The following is a 19,630-nucleotide window of genomic DNA, read 5'->3' as shown; positions in this document are numbered from 1 at the left end:
AGGCCGCCGGACCAATGGACTTTCGATCCAATGGGAAATATGTTGGGCTATTGAGCTGTCAAAACTATAGGCGGTCGAAGTTATGGCACGGCACCAAACCAGCATCCACAGTCTGGGGAAAAAACCTTTAACATTCAAATGATTGCATCCGAAACTAAATCTGGCGTGGAAGTGTTAGCTTACCCTTGAAACTAAACTTGTGCAACTTCTTAGCCTTAGTCGTAGCAGCATTGTTTTGCTTGAGAAATTAAACATAAGGGGAAAACCACAAAAAAATACTGACAATTCCAAGAGCGATTATCAGATTGTATTATTATTGGCCTAAACAAGCTAAAAATGCCAACACTATTGTTATGGCTAGTTTGGTGGCTACAGTTGCCTAATTACACATCCAGCAGACATGTAACAACATTTGTCTTCATTTGGAATTGTGTGTCTGGCTTGAATGCAAGTCACCTATTCACACTCCTTTTAGCTCGGCTTTGGGCTCCAACTGAGCTCGGCTATATACACTCAACAAAAATGTAAACGCAACACTTTTGTTTTTGCTCCCATTTTTCATGAGATGGAATTAAAGATCTAAAATTCATTCCAGATACACAATTGTACCATTTCTCTCAAACATTGTTCACAAATCTGTCTAAATGTGTGATAGTGAGCACTTCTGCTTTGCTGAGATAATCCATCCCACCTCACAGGTGTGCCACATCAAGATGCTGATCTGACATCATGATTAGTGCACAGGTGTGCCTTAGACTGTCCACAATGTCAACCAGATCGGTTGCTCGTGCATTGAATGTTAATTTCTCCACCATAAGCCGTCTACAGCAACTTCACACAGCCATTGAAGAGGAGTGGACCAACATTCCACAGGTCACAATTGACAATCTGATAAACTCTATGCGAAGAAGATGTGTTGCACTGCATGAGGCAAATGGTGGTCACACCAGATACTGACTGGTTCTGAGTCCCCAGACCCCCAATAAAGCAAAAAAATGCACATTTCAGAGTGGCCTTTTATTGTGGACAGTCTAAGACACACCTGTGCACTAATCATGATGTCAGATCAGCATCTTGATGTGGCACACCTGTGAGGTGGGATGGATTATCTCAGCAAAGCAGAAGTGCTCACTATCACACATTTAGACAGATTTGTGAACAATGTTTGAGAGAAATGGTACAATTGTGTATCTGGAATTAATTTTAGATCTTTAAGTCCATCTCATGAATAATGGGAGCAAAAACAAAAGTGTTGCGTTTATATTTTTGTTGAGTATATCTACAGTGTATAGCTGCTAAATTCTCCAATATGTTCACCAGCTAGTCGCTAACATTGTTTATCCGTCTATTTAGCTCTGTTGTGTGTCAGGTACACTGTACTGTATATTGTCTCTTTTTGTTAACACATCCTGGAGCTGGAAACAATGGTGAGAGTGAATCAAAACAGTAACCTTGAGAACGGCTCCATAAAGCGATGGGTGAAAATATTCTAGACAAGTTTGCCTTTTTCACATTAGAGAGCCATTTGATCCATTGTTAACATTTTTTGATAACATATATTTGTATAAGTGCTGCTTTAAAGGCAATATAACGATAATGTAGTAGTAAAGTATTAACACAACTTTAAACATTTGTGCGAAACCCCATGCAATTGATCATACTATTCCTCATTGTCACACAGAGGTTAATCAAGAGAAATAAGATACAGTCTCATTGTTCAACAGTTCATCAGCTCTGCTTAATGTCTCCATAATGTCCCCTTCACTCATTGTATCTTCCATTCACTTCAGACCGCAAACCTCTTTCCATTAGTAACTGTTCCGCCCCTTTTTCTTCACCCACCTGATGATGTGGAAGATGGCCGATATGAGGAGCTCATTGTAGATGGCCACGGCCATGTAACGGGGCTCGTGGAAAGCCGAGGGCACGGAGCGGACAGCGTAACAGAGGTACACACCCCACAGCAGGAACAGGAACTCCGCTGCAATACAAAAGAAACAACAAAAAGGTCACAAGGAGTGTCCTATCTGCTTTAACGTCTTTATTGTCTTTTATTTAATTATTTTTCTAATTAGGTTCTGTGTCCTTAAGTATGCCTTTTTATATACCTTGAGCTGGGAAAAAGCCTTCAGTACAAAAGCCAGAACAATTAGGGAAATACGCGTGTTTGTTTTCTGAGAGTTGGATGATCGTGTCTCTGAGTTGAGTGCAAAGATGGAGCTAAAAGGCCATTAGCTGAGCCTATAGCAAAGATGGTGAGCACAGGGGAAGCAACTGCCCATGGTTTAAAAAAAATACCCAGCAGCGCCTTAAGCCCACTAATTCAAAAGTTGTGTTTCATCTGTTCAATGCATGCTCAAATAGAAAGGTCAAAATCTCAATTGGTGGTAGCATTGTTACTCCATTCACCCAGGTAGCCAAAGTCGGGAAATGTACGTAGGTTTTAGCTCTCTGTACAAGAATGTGTGTACCACATCTGGCAATACGAGACAATAGCAGGCTTAAAAGGTGCTTCCCAATCTTTGTGCTAAACTAGGTTAATGACGTCTCAGCTCCAGCTCCGAAACATAAGTCACGGACATAAAAGTGCAATGGATTTTCCCAAGTAACTATTAAGAGAGAATTTTGAGACGATGATTCTCAGTCCTACTTTGATACTTGATGCTGATGGTGTTGGTGGCATTCATGTAGTTCAAATTTAGCTATTCCTTATTTGGCAAAAATTGCCCATGTTTGCATTGCCACTCCATCGCCCCAGTGCAAAGCTGCTTTCTCCACAGCGAGTTTAACATATCCCTGTTATCGACTATAATCTCAACAAGGTCACAAAGCCCGACTGCAAATCACAGGGAAGATGTGTTTAAAAAGCCAGCTGTCTTTGTGGTAATCAGTTTCAGAATATACTGCACAGTATATGTGCAGAGATAGCTCATTATCACCTATACTGTCAATATAATGACAACTTACTGAACACCAGCTGCAAAAATCCATATTAATTATTTGGAATAGGCATTCCTTCAGGGTTGCAGCACATTAGGAGGCATGGCTCGATGGTGTAGAAAAAAATTTGAAATAAGTAATTTTTACAGTTTCTATAGTACTGCATACAATAATTCCAAATGAGCCTCACATAGTCGCCAAGAAAAGTGCCGAGGACTGGCATATGAGTCTATAGTCTTTACAGTAATTACAAACCATTAATATTCATGAATAGACATAGTCTGTAAATCATCACCAATTACATGGTGCTTAGCCTCTGAATCAGGGATGCATGGAGAGCTGCTGGCTATGAGGGAAGGGCTAAGAATTCCAACTAATGCAGATTAATTGCGTATTCAAATGAATTGCCTATTGTGGACAACATCCATACTGTTTTGCATCCGCTCTGTTTTGCTCAGACAAAATGGGATGATTTATTCATTTCCTAGGCCGACATATGTTCCCTCGTCCACATTATGACAAAACAAGTGAGAAACACAGAAAAGATAGCGGATTAATTTTTCGCAAGCATGACATTCACTTATACGGCTGGCATTGCTAGAATCCTATGAAGAGACTTCACAGGGCGCCTCCTGTCTCCCGGTGTAGCCTGAGAACACCAGCGCGTTCTCACTAGCTGTCTGGAGGAACAGCGGGGATCCCTCTCATTTCCTGTCTCATCTTGGAGTGCACACACACACACACACACACACACACACGCACACACACATACGCATGCACGCACACACACAAACACACATACACACACACACACATATACACACACACGCACTAGCACAGAATTCTAACACTGATATTGTGCTCAACGTTTCAATCCATTGAAAGTGCACAGTTCCTCTGAAGATGCCTCATTCCCCTGTCCTGTCTCCAGAGTGTCCTTAGCTGTCTCTCTCTCCAACTAGTAGAAAACTCTGTCTGCATCGTTGCCCACACCCCTACAAGCTTCACAAGCCTTTCACTCTCTCTCCGTCTGTCTGTCTATCAATTCTCACAGACAGACCAGAAGCAATCTCTCAGGGATCCATCTTTTTCTTCTCTCATAACAGGATTAGTCTCTCTCCCCTGCTGTCAGACTGGGCTTTAGTCAGGTGCCCCATCTCTTGCCTCCTGGTTCAAGAAGGGCTCATTAGGAAGCTCCTGTAATGCACAGTGCACTGAAGGCCATCTGAGTTCACACACAGGGGGACTTGAGGGATATAGTACCTGCAGCCTCTGCCCTATCTAATCCCTCTATTGTGCCTGTCAGTTCAACAATTCTGATCAATTTGGGGGCTGAATAAAAAAGGATTTGTCCCGGAGACAGCGTCAGAAAAGGGGTACGGTTATGTATTTTTTTTCTTTTGGGCTGAAGGTCTGCTACAGAAAACTGTCCACGTTCCAAAACAATTAAGTAAAGCAATGCATTTCCCTGCCCTCCAGTAGACAATAAATCCATTAGACTGTGGTGAATAGCCTGCTGCTGTGTATAGATTTGCTTTCATATGTCATACGATACATTATACCATTTAATTAGGTGATAAATTCTAGTCTTGTTGACGCTAGATAGGCTCATCCTCTGAAAAAGTCTTTGGAGACTTGCGTTTGGTGAAGGGCTATATAAAAAATAAATGAGGGCCCATGGTGGCTGGAGGTGTTCTTTAATGCTGGTGAGAGAGGGGCACTCCATCTTGTTTATCAGAGCAACCCCCTTGTTAACTCAGTACACAGCATCATTCATTAAACTGTTTGTGCGCAAACCCATTAGGGCAAGATGAATCATACAATGAACACTATCATCCAAATTCACAACTTGCATTTAAGAGCAAACGTTTATTTATTTTTTTACAAAATGCTGCTTCGGGGGCAGTGGATTGAATAAACACACCTATTACAGCACAATAATGGGTTCTGGCAAGCGGGGCGGCTTGTTAATGAGCATTTGCATTTGCTTAAAGACATAGCTCTATTCATCTTCAACGAGAAACCCGCCAATGCACAGACGTGTATCACATTTATACAAGACGGAAATTCCCCACCAGCAAATACTGTTTACTTCTGTCGGGCATCATTTGTCACTTGAACAAAAATTATTGGTGCATTCTCGCTGGAAATTTCAAGAGATGCAGTTTAACAACTTCAAACAGTCCCCTCCGTTGATGGGCAATCTATTCCCACTAGGTTCCATCCACGTTTATAAAAGAGACTTGTCAATGTCCCCAATAGATGAATCGGATATGATGCATTTCTGTGAGGTCGCAGATTTTTTTTTTTTCTTTTGCATCACTCTGTCCATTACCTTCTGAACCGTAGCAAGCTCTTTACCCTTTGTCCAGGCTGGCATTGGAGTGTCACAAATTTAAACCACTTACAGTTGAGCCAGCATGCCACCATTATTCCTTACACACTTCCTTTTCACAGCCAACATGCCACCAGTCCCAGCAAAAAAGGCTGAAAAATACATGACCTCAAATCATCGGCCAACACAACTTTTTCTACATTTCTAGATGGTTTCATGTAGTCTTCTTAAAGAAAACAGTGCAAATTAAGAACTCCAGGCAACATGAAGCTCATCCGAACAAGTTGATAGTGAAAGTAAGGATGTATGCCCCATGAGAAAAGTTAAAAACACCTCAACGTTCTTGTTTTTGCTCAACTTTTGTTGTTTGGGGAAATGAAACACTCCTTCCAGCTTGGTGTTCATGGCGCACAGCGGAGTTTATGTTAACAAGCTAAAAGTATGTGTACATTCAGTCAGTGTTACTCCGGGTGTGTATATGGATTGCATTTCCTGCCAGGTGGAACCTGAGAAACCTCTTCTTCGTGCTGATAAAGTGTCAAGTACACAGCCTAGGCTCCATAAACTGGTATTTAAACAAAGGGAATGTTACAGTAACAAAAAAAATGTTCAGCGCAAACACAGAACGAACAGAGGAGGAGATATTCACAGATTTTGACAACAAGCATTCTCTAGAGTCACCTTTAAGCTTTGGCTTCCTCCATACTCCTTTTTCGGTCACAGAAGATACATTTATTTTTTAAATATTGTTCATGACACTTTATAATTATTTTTCTTTTGTGTTATTTGTATTTGTATGATGTGTCATACTTCCTTTCCTTTTTTATCTTATATTTTAAAATGTTTGGTTCAAAGTAAAGAAGAAATGAAAGAAGCTCTAGCCATAACCCAGCAACCTAGACCCAAAAAATAAGCCTAAAAAGCTCCTTAAAGTTACCTACACACTCCCCCCCCCCCCCCTCCCCACACACACACAGTTACTCACCGACAGCCATCATGTAGTCCCAGCGGTCGAGCAGACACATGGTGAACTGCAGTCCCTCTGTGGTGAGGCCTGCTGTGATGAGGGCACGGCTCAGTTCGGGGCTCTGGCACACAGCCGAGGTCCAGGCCACCAGGAACCACAGCACCACCAGCAGGATGACTATGAGCAGACGCAGCACCCGCCAGCTGGTCATGTAGGGCGTCCTCTGGGCCGTACGGGACAGGAACACCTTTAAAACCCTTTTGGTGGGGGAAGGAGAGGACAACAAAGCATGAATGTTGGAGACTTCTGGGCCAAATCTTGGTGAGCAGTGTAGTTGGATAAGAGGTTCTCTCCCATGCGTTCTGCAGTGCATGCCCACGGGCCACGGCTGTAGCTCTGATCACTTGAATTACTGTAAATGTAGCAGGGAGGAGATAGGCCCACAGTTATCTCAGTTCATCAATGCTTAGTTGAGCATGTTTCGGTATAGTCGGGTATAGCAAAATCTCTTGGGATGAAGGGGGAGAAATATGTCCGCGAGGTGAACAAGGAGTAAATTAAACTTGGAAAAATTTTCTCACAGCGGTCCAATTTTTGTTTCCGCTTGGTGGTGTGGTTGAACAAATGTGTTTGGAACGAACATGTCAGACCGAAATGCGTGCAGATCATTTATTTATAAGTTGCACAGTGTTTACTATACTTACCTCTCTGTCTGCATGCACGCAATACCTCTGTGAAGGGGAACTAACAAAGCAAGGCATCAGCCAGAATGGTTTTTAAAGTGTTCTGTTGATGAATGGGTAAGGAGAGCTACACAGTGTATGGTGACAAAGATAGCATTATATAAATATCACCATCATCCATCCAGACATACAAACAAGTCAGTTTATCAGTTTACTATGGGCTCTAGACTGGGCTCTTCTGCTCTCTCCTGACCAGGCTGTGACAAATCTATCTCCTATCTGATATATTCATAGGGATGGGGGGGCTTGAAGAGCTTGGCCCCCGGGGCACACTTCACACTCAGCGAGCTCGGGTACAAAACTAATTGGTAATTTTTCCATGAGAACACTCTGGCCGGCCTTTGACCCTGTTCTCCCATCTTGGCATCACTTAGCTCGGAGCTGAAGAGGAGCAGGGTTGTGTGTGTGTGTGTGTGTGTGTGTGAATAGATACTTCAGCAGCAGCAGGCGGATGCAGATAGGCCAGACCTGATGTGAAATTCAAATGTTTCTCATTGGCAAGGCGGCATGCTTGTATGTGTGTGTGTGTGCATACAAGTGTGCTGACTGAGAGGGATCTGCGTTATTGAAAGCGAGAAAGGCTAACTCATAGGCCAAGTTATTATCGCGGCGGGGAGGAGGGAAGACAATGAGAGAGGAGAGGAGAGGATTGTCAATGTTTTGGGGTTTATCTTGCCTATCCTATTCTATATTAGGGATGGGAATTATTCATGAGTAGGGAATAAATCAAAGGGGAAAACTTCATATAACGATAAACCACTTTTTAAATTCCAGCGAGTTGAGTGTTGTCTTTAGTTTGACAGCCTACCTGTACAGCTTGAGGATGACGGTGCCGTACATGATGGCGAATCCCAGGAGGCGAACCCACCTCAGGAGGATACATCGGAACACACTGGGGTGGAAGTAGAGGATCATCACCTGCAGAGAGGAGTAGCAGTGTTAGCGTTTACACTGGCAAACAAACACACACACAAACACACTTTGATTATATGTTATTATTTTCTGTGAGTGGTAAAAGGCACACTTCTACGATAGAGTAGTAGGGCCACGGGAGAGAAAATTAAATGAAAGGAGGAGTTTTTTTTCAATTATGCATAAAAAGATAAAAATGTCGGGAGAAAAGACGAAACACAATGTCGAGAATAAACTCTATTGAAGGACAGGTATAGGCTTAAGACTGCGCTAAAGCTGGAAAGATGTTGACAGATTTGAAACTTCCCGGTATCAATAACTCTTAAATAAAACGTTGTTTAAATTCAAACGATGCATCTTTGCTACAGCCTCACTTTCACTGAAACAATAAATCCTCTAAGCTCGACTGAGTGAAGGTATTAAATAGTTTTATTTTTGTGTTGAGCTTATTAGACGGCTATGCACACAGAGCAATATAATATAAGTCTATTTAGAGGGCCTCATGCTCTGTGAAAAATGAAGTCGCAGCCCATTATCTTCCTTATGACGATAGCAGGGATGCATCGTTTGTGTTTTAATAACGTTTTACTTTATGAGTTATTGATACTGGAAGTTCAAATCAGTCAACAGCTTTACTCCGGTCTTTCTGTGACATTGTATTTCGTCTTTATTACTCGACATTGATTTCCCTATTCATTCTTGACATTTCGTCCTTTTTCGTGAAGTGAAATAATAATTAAAAAATTCCTCCTCTAATTTTTTTCTCATCTGTGGCCCTAATAGTCCTCCATACACTTTCGCTCCTTTCATCCTCCTCTCACATTCGCACAGAAGGATTGAGAAATGAAAACAGCCGTCTTCAGCCTAGAGGCAAATCTCTCACGCCTCCAGTGCTCCCACTGATGTTTCCTAACTGTGTGTGGCTTGTATGTCAGCTGGAAGAACACACGAGCTATGACTGTTTGAAGGTCCAGATCCTATTTCACTGGTGATATGCGTCTGAGTATGATTATTATTTGCATTTTGATTTGTATTTGGTGCACACATGGGAAGTCCAGGTTGTCATTTTTCTTATTTTTTAGTCTCTGTGTGAACGGAGAATTTGCCAGTGGCTCTCAAAAGTGACAGCCTATCATTAACCGCGTGGGGTTTTTCTTAACACCCATTACCGATAAAGATGAGGCCCCGACGGAGGCTTGAGAGATAGGTCTCCCATGTCGTAAAGATCCGAGCCTCCATTTGCATTTTTATTACAGGGGTGTTTTTTTTATTTCATTAGTGTGCGTCTCGGCGGGGCTCCACATGTCAAATCCCCACAGACAGAGAGTTCCACACTGTGCTCTGAAGATCCAGGGCAGCCAGTCTGTCCCCCCCCCCCCCCCCCGTCACCACTCCATGTTGTTTGAGCATAAGACTCTTGCCAAGTCTTCCAGTTTAAATGTGCTCTGCATGTATTCACACACAGCACACACGGAAACCCAAGTGTTTACAGTGACAAGAACAGCCTCAATTGATGTGAGTCACCTGATGAATCATGACTAGCATAATACAAATCTGTGATCTTTTTAACATATTATTTCCCCCGTGATATGGTCCATACACAATGTAGCTATTGACGGCACTGAGAGGTGCTTCAAATCTAATCCAGCATGTGAATGGCATGATCATGTACAGGTGTCTTACACCAAAAGACCTATAAATAGGCTTATAACCAAGGAAGCCAACAATCAAATACATGGGGTAGTAAATACATTATGCTTACAGATCTATCCAGAAACAGGTAGGCTTTTTTGGAACATCATCTTCTGTATATATGATGTATATAATGACGTGTCAGTTTGCCTCACCAGACAGCGATACAAACAAACTAAATGTGAACTCACTGACATGAGTAAAACCATTGAATGATAATAGAATAGTTCCATCGTATCCAAATCTCTAGGCCGGTGTTCCAGGTTGAAACAATTATGTATTCAATTGGTTTACTTCACTGACAGACATGCTAGACCAATTTACCGTTGAATCAGACGTGATGTTGTTCTATTTTCCCTTGCTGCCAAATAGACAATAGGGCCTATTTAATAACTCTATCTACACGTGGTTTCCCTTAGCCTGTTACTTGAATAGATCATCCAATTATGAAGTCTAAAGCCTAAATGCACTGGCCCCTAGGCTGTGACAGAATGGAGACCTGTCCAATGCAAACCCTGCTGCTTTTCGCCTAACACAATTTCCAGGCTCCAGCCAAACCCCACCGCTCAACACAGAGATCAGGATATGTGGTTAAAGCTAATGGACGGATGGCTTACAGATGCGGTATAAACACGTCCCTGAGGAGTATATATATTACATCTCTGTAATGCCTTGGCATTGGAAAGACAGCAGCCATCCAGAGTAATTACACCTAGGAAAATACAACACCTGTAGCCTCAAGAAAGCAGACCATGTATGTAGCAAAAACCCAACTCAAGAACCAGCCAACCCCGAGGCTGTTGCAGTCTGCCTGTTAGATGTGTTGGAACTTAAAAAAATAATAATAATTAATTGGGAATATGAATGACAGCGTACACTTTATACTATCTCCAACACAATTTTAAAGTAAAGAGTATGACAAAAATATAAAGTTCAGACATACACCCATTCAGCTATTCAGGAAGTTACAAGTAAAACGGAGTCTTGCGATGGATGACACACAGTGAAGTTGTATTGATGCCAATGTCACGGGAACATGAGCAGTGGACTAATCTATGGCTGTTTTTTTTGCTGATATCACCACAAGCCTGTCACGTGTGATGTATGCTCTAATGGAGTCTTATAGCTGTCATAACAGCCCTATTTCCGACCTTCAGTCTGTCCACTCTCACTCGGTGCGCAGACATTTTCTCCTCACCTCCTGATTAAGAACGTGACACGCAGATTTAAAGCTTCCCTATCGACAGTGCTCATCCAAACTCCTCGCAGCGCCAAAGTCTGTCATTGGTATGCCGGTCATGAGACAGCTGGGGGGCCCAGTCCATTTTATACCCAAGATCAGGAATTATAGCAGTTCCCTTTTTAATGCCTCACTACCCGCTGTGAATCATACCTGCTGCCGCCCGGGGGGTCTGATAAACGATTTGGTACAAGGTAGACACAAAGGCATTTATGTGAAAAAGAAGAATTTTAGAAGAATTTGCAAGAATGAATCCCTCCATGTTTTCAGACAAGGACACATTTCAAATTACAGCGGTTTTCGTGGAAGACTCGTTATTTTAAAGCTATAGTGCGTACCTTTGTTATACAAGTGAATATCGATTGCATTCATTCCATTGCCATATGTTATGAGTTGACAGAAAGTTGATTAAGCCTATCAGCTCCACAAAACTCTCTCTGTATTTCCCAGTATGGCAGCGTTTACAAACTGGTGTCTCCCTCCGTAACTTGTAGCATTAATATAGTGAACGTGTTAGCAAACAGTGGCTTATGTAGGTAATTATGTAAAATAAGAGTATTTTGGTGGCCTCCATGCACCTTTAAGCATTAGCTATTTTTCATTCAATGTTCTTCCTCTACGCATCTGTGAAGCAGCACATTGCTTTAATCGGTTAACTGCACCAGTTAGTGCTCAATCAAATAAAAGGGCAGACAAATACGCTGAGAATCAAAGTGGAACAACACAAACAACAATCCACCTGCCACTTGCTCATGCATAACCTATACACCAGTGGCGGCAGTGGCGAAGTGGGTAGGGAGTTCGCCTCTGGTGTGCAGGGTCGGAGGTTCGATCCCCTGTCTCCCCGCCACATGTCGAAGTGTCCCTGGGCAAGACACTGAACCCCGAATTGCTCCCGATAGTTAGCTTAGTTAGCTTAGCACCCTAGTGCTAAGCCTACCCTGCGTGGTAGCTGCTGCTATCGGTGTATGAATGTGTGTGTGACTGGGTGAATGTGTACAAAAACAATGTAAAGCGCTTTGGGTCTGTGATAAACGGAGATATAGCGCTATACAAGTCCATTTACCATTTACCATTTACCTATATCAATAGTCTCTTCCGGTGTCCCCTCCTGCCTCTCCATGTCTCACTCTAATGCAAACTTTAGGATTGATTACTTAGCACACTGCCTGGCACTTTTATCTCTTTGCCTCCTGAGCAAAAACATCCAGCCTTCCAGCTTCCTATCTGCACACACGGACCAAAACAATAAATCAGTTCCACAAATAAGAGGCTAAAGTAGGCCACGCTGTTTCTTCCACCCACACACAGAGATGCATGCAAATCCGACGCGAGAAGGCACATGCCCTTACAATCACAGAGAAATAGAAGGCTTTGAAACACACTCATAATCCATCCTCCATCCTGCCTACACACACACACACACACACACACACACACACACACACACACACACACACACACACACACACACACACACACACACACACACACACACACACACACACACACACACACACACACACACACACACACACACACACACACACACACACACACACACACACACACACACACGTAGAAATAGGCAGGGGCAAAGAGCCTCACTCCCTTTCTGCAGTGCTACCCATGTGGACTACAAAGTTACCATAAAAAGCCCCATATTTATATATCGCCCAGAAGAGACAAGGTGGCCCTCTTTGGTTTTGCATCCAACCTCCTCCACCATCAATTAATCAGGAGATATATTTTTAAAACAAGTTGTGCTAGAACTTGATGGACTGTTTAAAAATGCATTGAGCACCAGATCCGAGCAGCTGCACCGAGCTCAGCTGAGGAGGCTGCTGCTGCTGGCGGTGGCGGCAGCAACAAAGAAACGGTGGCGGCGACAAATGTGAAGACTGCGGGAGAGGAGACAGAGTCAAAGGTGTGACAAGGAGAGAGGGAGAGAACATGCAGAGGGGTAATGAAAGGAAAAAACATGATGGAAGGGGACTGACGGCCAGGTGCTCAAAAACACAGGAAAAAAGATGGAGAAACAGCAGAGAAAAGTGTTTGTGAACATAAAAGAGTGGTGGGATATTTGTGGGGGGGCTATTATTTGTACTTGAGTTATCCCTAGGGTGAATAGGGGAAAGAGGGTGGATGGATGGATGGATGGATGGATGGATGGATGGATGGATGGATGGATGGATGGATGGATGGATGGATGGATGGATGGATGGATGGATGGATGGATGGATGGATGGATGGATGGATGGACGGATGGACGGATGAATGCAAAATCAAATCCAGTTTGAGCATGGCAGCAGCAAAGTGTGGTCACATAAGGACAAACCCACAACACCTGCGGCCCTTCATCTATACCGCAGTAAAACTGTCAGGCTTTCTAGGCTATACTGCAAATATCTTTCTTACGGGAACACTCCAGTAAGTTCAGAACAAGAACCTTTATCCCGAGAGCCAGCCCCAGCACTTTGAAGCTCTTTCATCTCAATATATTTGGTTGTATTTTTTTCTCTCTTCTTCTTAGAAAATGGTTACCATCCAGCCATTATTAGGCTTTGTGTTTGAGGAGAGCAGTTGGTTCACTGTTGGCAGTCTGTGCAAGCATTTGAAGGGAGCGAATTCCCCTGGTTTCATCAGATCTCCCAGTTACATGGCACAGCTCAGGTTCCCTACCATCTGTTTCCATGCTAAAGATGGGTTTCTGACACGGCACTCCAGGTGCATTGTGGGCTGTGTGCACAGGTGTAAATACACACACACATACATACAATACACAGTGGCACCCACCCACATGGACCTGCTCACGCATTCAGGCAACAGAAAAGGATGGCAAAGGCACACAAACAATAAGACACACTGTAACTAAAAATGTTGCCAACTGTGATATCCAACTCAGACAATGATCAGAATAATTTATAACAGCATCTAGCTGCAACTAAAGAGGAAAGAGGCAGGTGTAAACGCCTTAAAGTAATGTGTTTAATTACTGTATGAAGAAATTGATTTTTTTTTGGTAATGGTTTCATTCTCCTGGTAAAATGTTCTCAGGACAACGCGTTAATTAAAAGATTTCACCCGGATCTTTCCCTCATTAGAAGAAGTTGAAGAAAGTAAAATGTTCATAAAACCATCCCTCGTTTTTTAAAGTATCTTTTGGCATTTTTGTCAAGAGGCGGACAGCAAACATGGGGGAAATTATCAGACAAATCTAACCACGTTCACCGGCAGGAGAGTTTGACTTTAAACAATGCATACTGTAGATATAATCCAGTGTTAAGCACTATCATTGCGTAAATTCAACAGGAAACCTAACCAAAGAAGCTGCTAAGCTTTTTGGTGCCCTAAGCTTAAATTGTCAGTGAGCCCCCCCCCCCCCCACACACACAAAAAAAAACTTGAGTTTGCCTCTTTACCAATTGATCGGTTACGCACGCCCATCCCTACTAGGTAACCTAGCCTTGGTTGCTGACATTAGCATAATCGGTGGGCAAAACACCACATGCTCGCATGCCCTTGCAAGATCTTTGCGACTGCTTTTAGGCACATTTGCTGAAGTGATGAGTTTTTGCGAACAGCATTTACTAACAGAAAGAACAGGTTAATGTGTGGAAAAAGTTGCCGAGAAGCCTACTAACTGCCTTTGCAAAGGAGAGACTACGCTCTGTGGAAGTGATTGACAGGTGACGCAAAAAAAATATGAATTTGGAGGCGGGCTGTCGCCGTGCCCACCTAATCAGAAGCTAGTAATGGTCCTCGTATAGTAAATAGACATATTTTAATTGGCTGAAAAAATTAAAAATACATTTTCTTCACTTTTGATTGGGTGGGCAGGGCGCACATTTGGGTGGCCCCGCCATTATGAATCGCCATTCAAAAACAGCTTGATAACGCCGTGTAGGCTATAATTAGGGGAAACATCTTATTTGCCCGAATTGAGTTATAGGTTACATAATTAAGAAAAAACAACGGTGGGCCAGTTCATAACTAATTTATATATTTTTTGTAATTTAATGATTACCATGACATTTTTTAAGGAATCTCAATTTTGGGGGGCCTCCGGAACATCTCTTTTTCCTTTGTAATTAAAAAAAATAAAAATTTAATTTAAATTTAAAAAAAATATATATGGGGTCTCCCCCAGGGACTTGGTGCCCTACGCGCTCTGCGTACCCTGCGTATAGGTAGTAACTAACCAATAGTAAACATGGTTAGCAGAAAAAAGCATCGCTTCCTTAAAAAAAAAGTTAAGTCTCAAAAATAAAGCAGCATTCTTTTTTTTGGTACTATTTGACAGCGGATCAGTTATAAGCAGCCACTGTGAACTGAGGAGTTGGAAAAAGTTAAGCTGCAACAACTCCAACCCCTCAGCACAGTTACTGACTTTTTGGTATAAAACTCCAGTGAAACCAATTAAATGTGGTTTTGCTGTTATACTTCTGACAAAGTATAGCTGCCCATGGCGTGTTTGCTGCCCCAATGAAATATGGGACCTGAAGTATTAAACTGGACTAGATCGCTGGCTCAAAATAAAGAATGATAGGATGATAGTTCATAGTGGATGGCATTTATCAGAATGCACACTTACTGGGAAGTAAAGCAGTAAAGCCCCAAACAAGATGGTTTCCAGCAGGACGAGACCAGACGTGCGGATGCTCTGTGTATGAGAAAAAGAGAAACAAGAGAAAAAAAGCATCAAGCCACAATTGAGTCACTGACAGGGAGAAGGTGTATTTGTGGGTTGGTGTCTGGCGGCTGGTTGAAAAATGATTGAAGGTCTTTGCTCAGCTTTGTGAATTGGCACCATGGCTTTAATGCAACTGCACGGCAAACATGTCAAAATGTTGCATCAAATTCATGCTGTTGTAATATATTGTACGTGGCATGTACAGTAGTATCGAGTAGTTAGAGTTGTAGCTCCAGCTTCTTTGCCATGGCTGGAAAATGCAAATCATTTATCCATTGCCTCGCTCAATGCAAGAACACGCAGAGACGAGTTGAAAATATATCTCTTCTAATGTTTTACTTTCGCCTGAAATAAAAATAAGAGTGTTGACAGCACTTTTCTGGGTTGGATTTAATTACCCACATTACATCCAAGAGGATTTTTTTTTAATGTTTTTATGTAAATTCCAAGAGCTCCAGGGACTTTGATTGTGAACAGAGGAAATGTAGGAGATATTGAGGCCACAACACAAATGTCTATGAATAGCACACGATAAGAGATTCAAATCCGTTTTGCCTAAGGACTGCTTGAAATTATTCCACACCTTGAGGATTACGCATTTATTTCACTTTATTCTCTTAGCAGAGTAAATATTAAGCAACAACATTGCTGTTATTTTGGGTGAATTCAAATTAGGGCTGAACTTAATCGTTTTCGAATCGTAATTGTGATTTGTTTGTGTGATCTTGTACAAAGGTCTCATTTTGTTGTGTGAGCCAATGCACATGGGGATGGTTTGCCTTTCATTAATTCTGGTATAATATGTTGGGTGTTGGACCGTCTGTAATGGCTTTTGGCACTTATCAAGCACCATGAGGGGTTGGTGAGATCTCAACACAGCCCATAACTGTTTCTATTGGCAGATTTTAGGCCATCTGATCTTTACCTGCTAGACACATTTTATCAAACTCTGTGCCCCTGGTTTTCAAACTCAAACTTCATGTTCCCAAATTGAATATGTTTATAAGTCCTGATGACATTTCTACTCAACAGTACTCCCTCCAGAGCCACAGAGGACATTGTGTTTCTACTAACTATGTATCAGGAATTTGTGGGCTCATTATTAACTGCTCTGCCATGTCTAAATAATTAGATGAACGCTTATCAAAAGCGTGTTTTTGCTTATTTTTTTGTTGCCAGTTAAAACATTTTTCAATTTCATGTTACTTTCTACTCAGGAAGTAACATGAAATTGTGGAAAAAGTGGAATGGTTATTGTGGACAAAATGCCAAATGAAAAATAATATAAAAAAAAAGAAATTGACATTTAAAATCGTACATATAGTACAGCTTTAAATCAACAGCATTTGCTTGACGTCCACCACTCTCCTCCCACAGTGACCTCGGTATACGGCCCCCCTCACCTTGTTCCTCCTGAAGTGGTATACCAGCACCATGCCGACCATGTCCAGCACCATGCACAGACCCTGGAACGAGGCCACAGAGAGCCGCAGAGCCCCGTCCTCCTGCACCAGGCACGGGGTGTCGTCCCGGCAGTAGGGGCAGCCATCGCGGCAAGGCAGGCACTTACTGGACACTTCGGAGGTCTCGTCTCTGTTCGAGCCCTGCTGCTTATCTGAGGATGTAGAGAGTAGGGCCATGCTATAAAAAAAAAAAATCGATACGGCAATATATCGTGATATTTATTTCCGTGATAACTCTATCACATCGTCAGCTCCAAAAATCTATATTTTGAAAGAAATTGTTGTTTTTTTTGTAAAGTTTTAAATGAGTTGTGAACGTCAACCTCAGCTACTGCAGATTTAGCAATACGGCTAATGGCTCAAATTGCTAAGTTTTGAATTTGATTTAAAGTCTTTCAAATAAATAGTTTTGATTGAATTGGTCCACTGAATTATCAATATAATGCGATGTGATGTACAAAGACCACCCAGATCGCACATAGCAACTTGTATTTCAGCTGTCTTTTTAAGATAAGATACAAGAATGTTTTGTATCCTGCAGAGCTCGAGTATGCTGATGAGATGAAAGGAAGCCTTTTGAAGATTTCGGATCTAATCACAACTCACAATACAGGTCCTGGTTTACTGGAGCCTTCTCAAGGATTATCAATGTAATTAATTGTGTGTGGCTGTCACACGCTGAATTTTTTTATTAAGCGCTCAGTTAATCAATTTGAAGGAGTAGGAATCATCAATGCAATAAATCACAAAGCCTTGGGGGTGATGATTACAATGATACAGCCTTTAATTAGGCGGACGAGGGAATTATCAAGGAGAGGAGGATCAAATATTGTGACACCGCTCCCTTCATCACTCCCGTCTTCATACACGTTGTCATATCAGCACGTGGCACATTCAAATGGGGTTTATCAAATGTGTCCCTAGATCACTTATCTCGCCTATCTCATTTCACATTAGCATGGACTGGATGCAGACCTCAATTTAATCAGTTACAAGTAAAGAAAAAAAACACAATTTCTTCATTCTGTGATGTGTCTGCTGTGGCAATCTTCAGCTTTAATCCTCCATTTCCATCTATCTGACACTGTGCTGCTCTGCTGGAAAAGTGTGCTTCATAAGCATGTAATTCCCCTGTAAGTCCCAGAGCTCATACGCTATACAAACACTGGACTTAAGTTGTGCAGTGCTTCGGTTGAACATGATTGCAGGGGACTGTGCAATAAGCAATGGGATATCAGCAAAAAATAAATTTACGTAGGCATGGACTGGTGAAGGTAAAGACACGTTAAATTCAGGAATTAATTATGAAAGCATGTCACTTATGTAAGAGTTAATCCACAATGCGACTATCATTGGTTTCAAGTTGGTGTTACTTTTACCTTTTTGTTGTGTTGTTACCTTTTATATGTGTCATGCAAAGCTGTAGGCTATCTGTTTTAAGAAATATCTGTATTGTAAACATTCAGATTTACAATAGATATGGTTGTGTTTTCAGTTAGAAATTGTCTTATGCCTTATTGGCTTTCTAACTCTCCATACATGTAAAGGCTTAGCTGCCAATAATTTAAAAAAATGTACCTAAATTAAAGACATACCATGTTTTTGGTATGTCTTGAATTTAGGTTTTGTAATTCATAGTGTATGCCTACATACCAGGCTATGGAAGTAAATGAGTGTCATCGGATTTTGAAAATAAAAAGCCATTGAATTTTAAGCACTGAATATTTATGCATTGAAATAACGTATCTGAATTGTTTGCAGCATTGAAATAATGTATCTGAATTGTTTGCCTCTGAATTTAATTCATAAAATTTTAAACAACTAATTTTCACCTTTATTTTACAATGTTCTCAAATTCAAAATCAAATATTCAACATTAAAAAATTCAACGTGCCAAATTCAACTTCAAAATCCCATGTATGAAATTCAGAGTAAAACTTTGGGGACCCAAGGAAGAGCAATCGATCATAGATGCTAGATCGCGTTCAAACAAAGAGAGCCAGTGGGAATATTAGCTTGTTGCCTTGGATACCCCTGACTGATGAAGGAAGGCAAATCAGGTTTTAGCCATGTCAAACGGCAACGCAAGTAACGATGGTGCTTCGGTGAGTACAAACATGTTTCTATATAGGGAAGAATATAATGGCTAGCATATATATAGAAACATGTTTGTACTCAGCGAAGAGGAAAAAAATTCAGATACATAATTTCAATGCGGCAAAAAATTCAGATACATAATTTCAATGCTGCAACAAATTCAGATACGTTATTTCAATGCATAAATATTCAGTGCTTCAAATTCAATGGCTTATTATTTTTCAAAATCCGATGACACTCATTTACTTCCATACCAGGCTTCAATATGGGATAATAATGCGAAACTACCACCTGTAGAGAATCAGTTAAGCCTTATCTTGCGCTTGCACAACTGATCTGGTGGAAGCTGATGAAAAAGTTATCAAGTAAAGAATACTGCAAAGACTATTTTTCATATCTGTGCTGCATTATCTTTGCATATCTAAATAATGTTCACACCGCTACCTGTGTTGTTATTTCAGGGGCAAAACTGGTCTGCTTAAAAACACACAGTCGACTCTTAGATTTGACTTTTCGGGGGGAGAATCGTTGGCACAATGATTGGAGAG

At 41.6% G+C, this 19,630-nt stretch overlaps 1 protein-coding gene across 1 annotated transcript in view; it reads right to left on the bottom strand.

Annotated features, from left to right (window-relative positions):
- Nucleotides 1-19,630, bottom strand: part of gpr158b (G protein-coupled receptor 158b) — a gene marked incomplete at both ends in the record, with an annotated part of 75,108 nt that overhangs the window by 11,108 nt on the left and 44,370 nt on the right. Inside the window, 5 exons of the mRNA XM_080033655.1 lie at nt 1,843-1,981; nt 6,261-6,499; nt 7,794-7,903; nt 15,424-15,492; nt 16,926-17,137. Coding sequence (XP_079889781.1) covers nt 1,843-1,981; nt 6,261-6,499; nt 7,794-7,903; nt 15,424-15,492; nt 16,926-17,137 — 769 coding nt within the window. The remainder of the gene's footprint in view (nt 1-1,842; nt 1,982-6,260; nt 6,500-7,793; nt 7,904-15,423; nt 15,493-16,925; nt 17,138-19,630) is intronic.

The sequence above is a fragment of the Ammodytes marinus genome (genome assembly GCF_949987685.1).
Source record: "Ammodytes marinus genome assembly, chromosome: 9".
NCBI lineage: Eukaryota > Metazoa > Chordata > Actinopteri > Uranoscopiformes > Ammodytidae > Ammodytes > Ammodytes marinus.
Note: the sequence above shows the minus strand (reverse complement) of the source record. Positions and strands in the feature narration are given on the sequence as shown.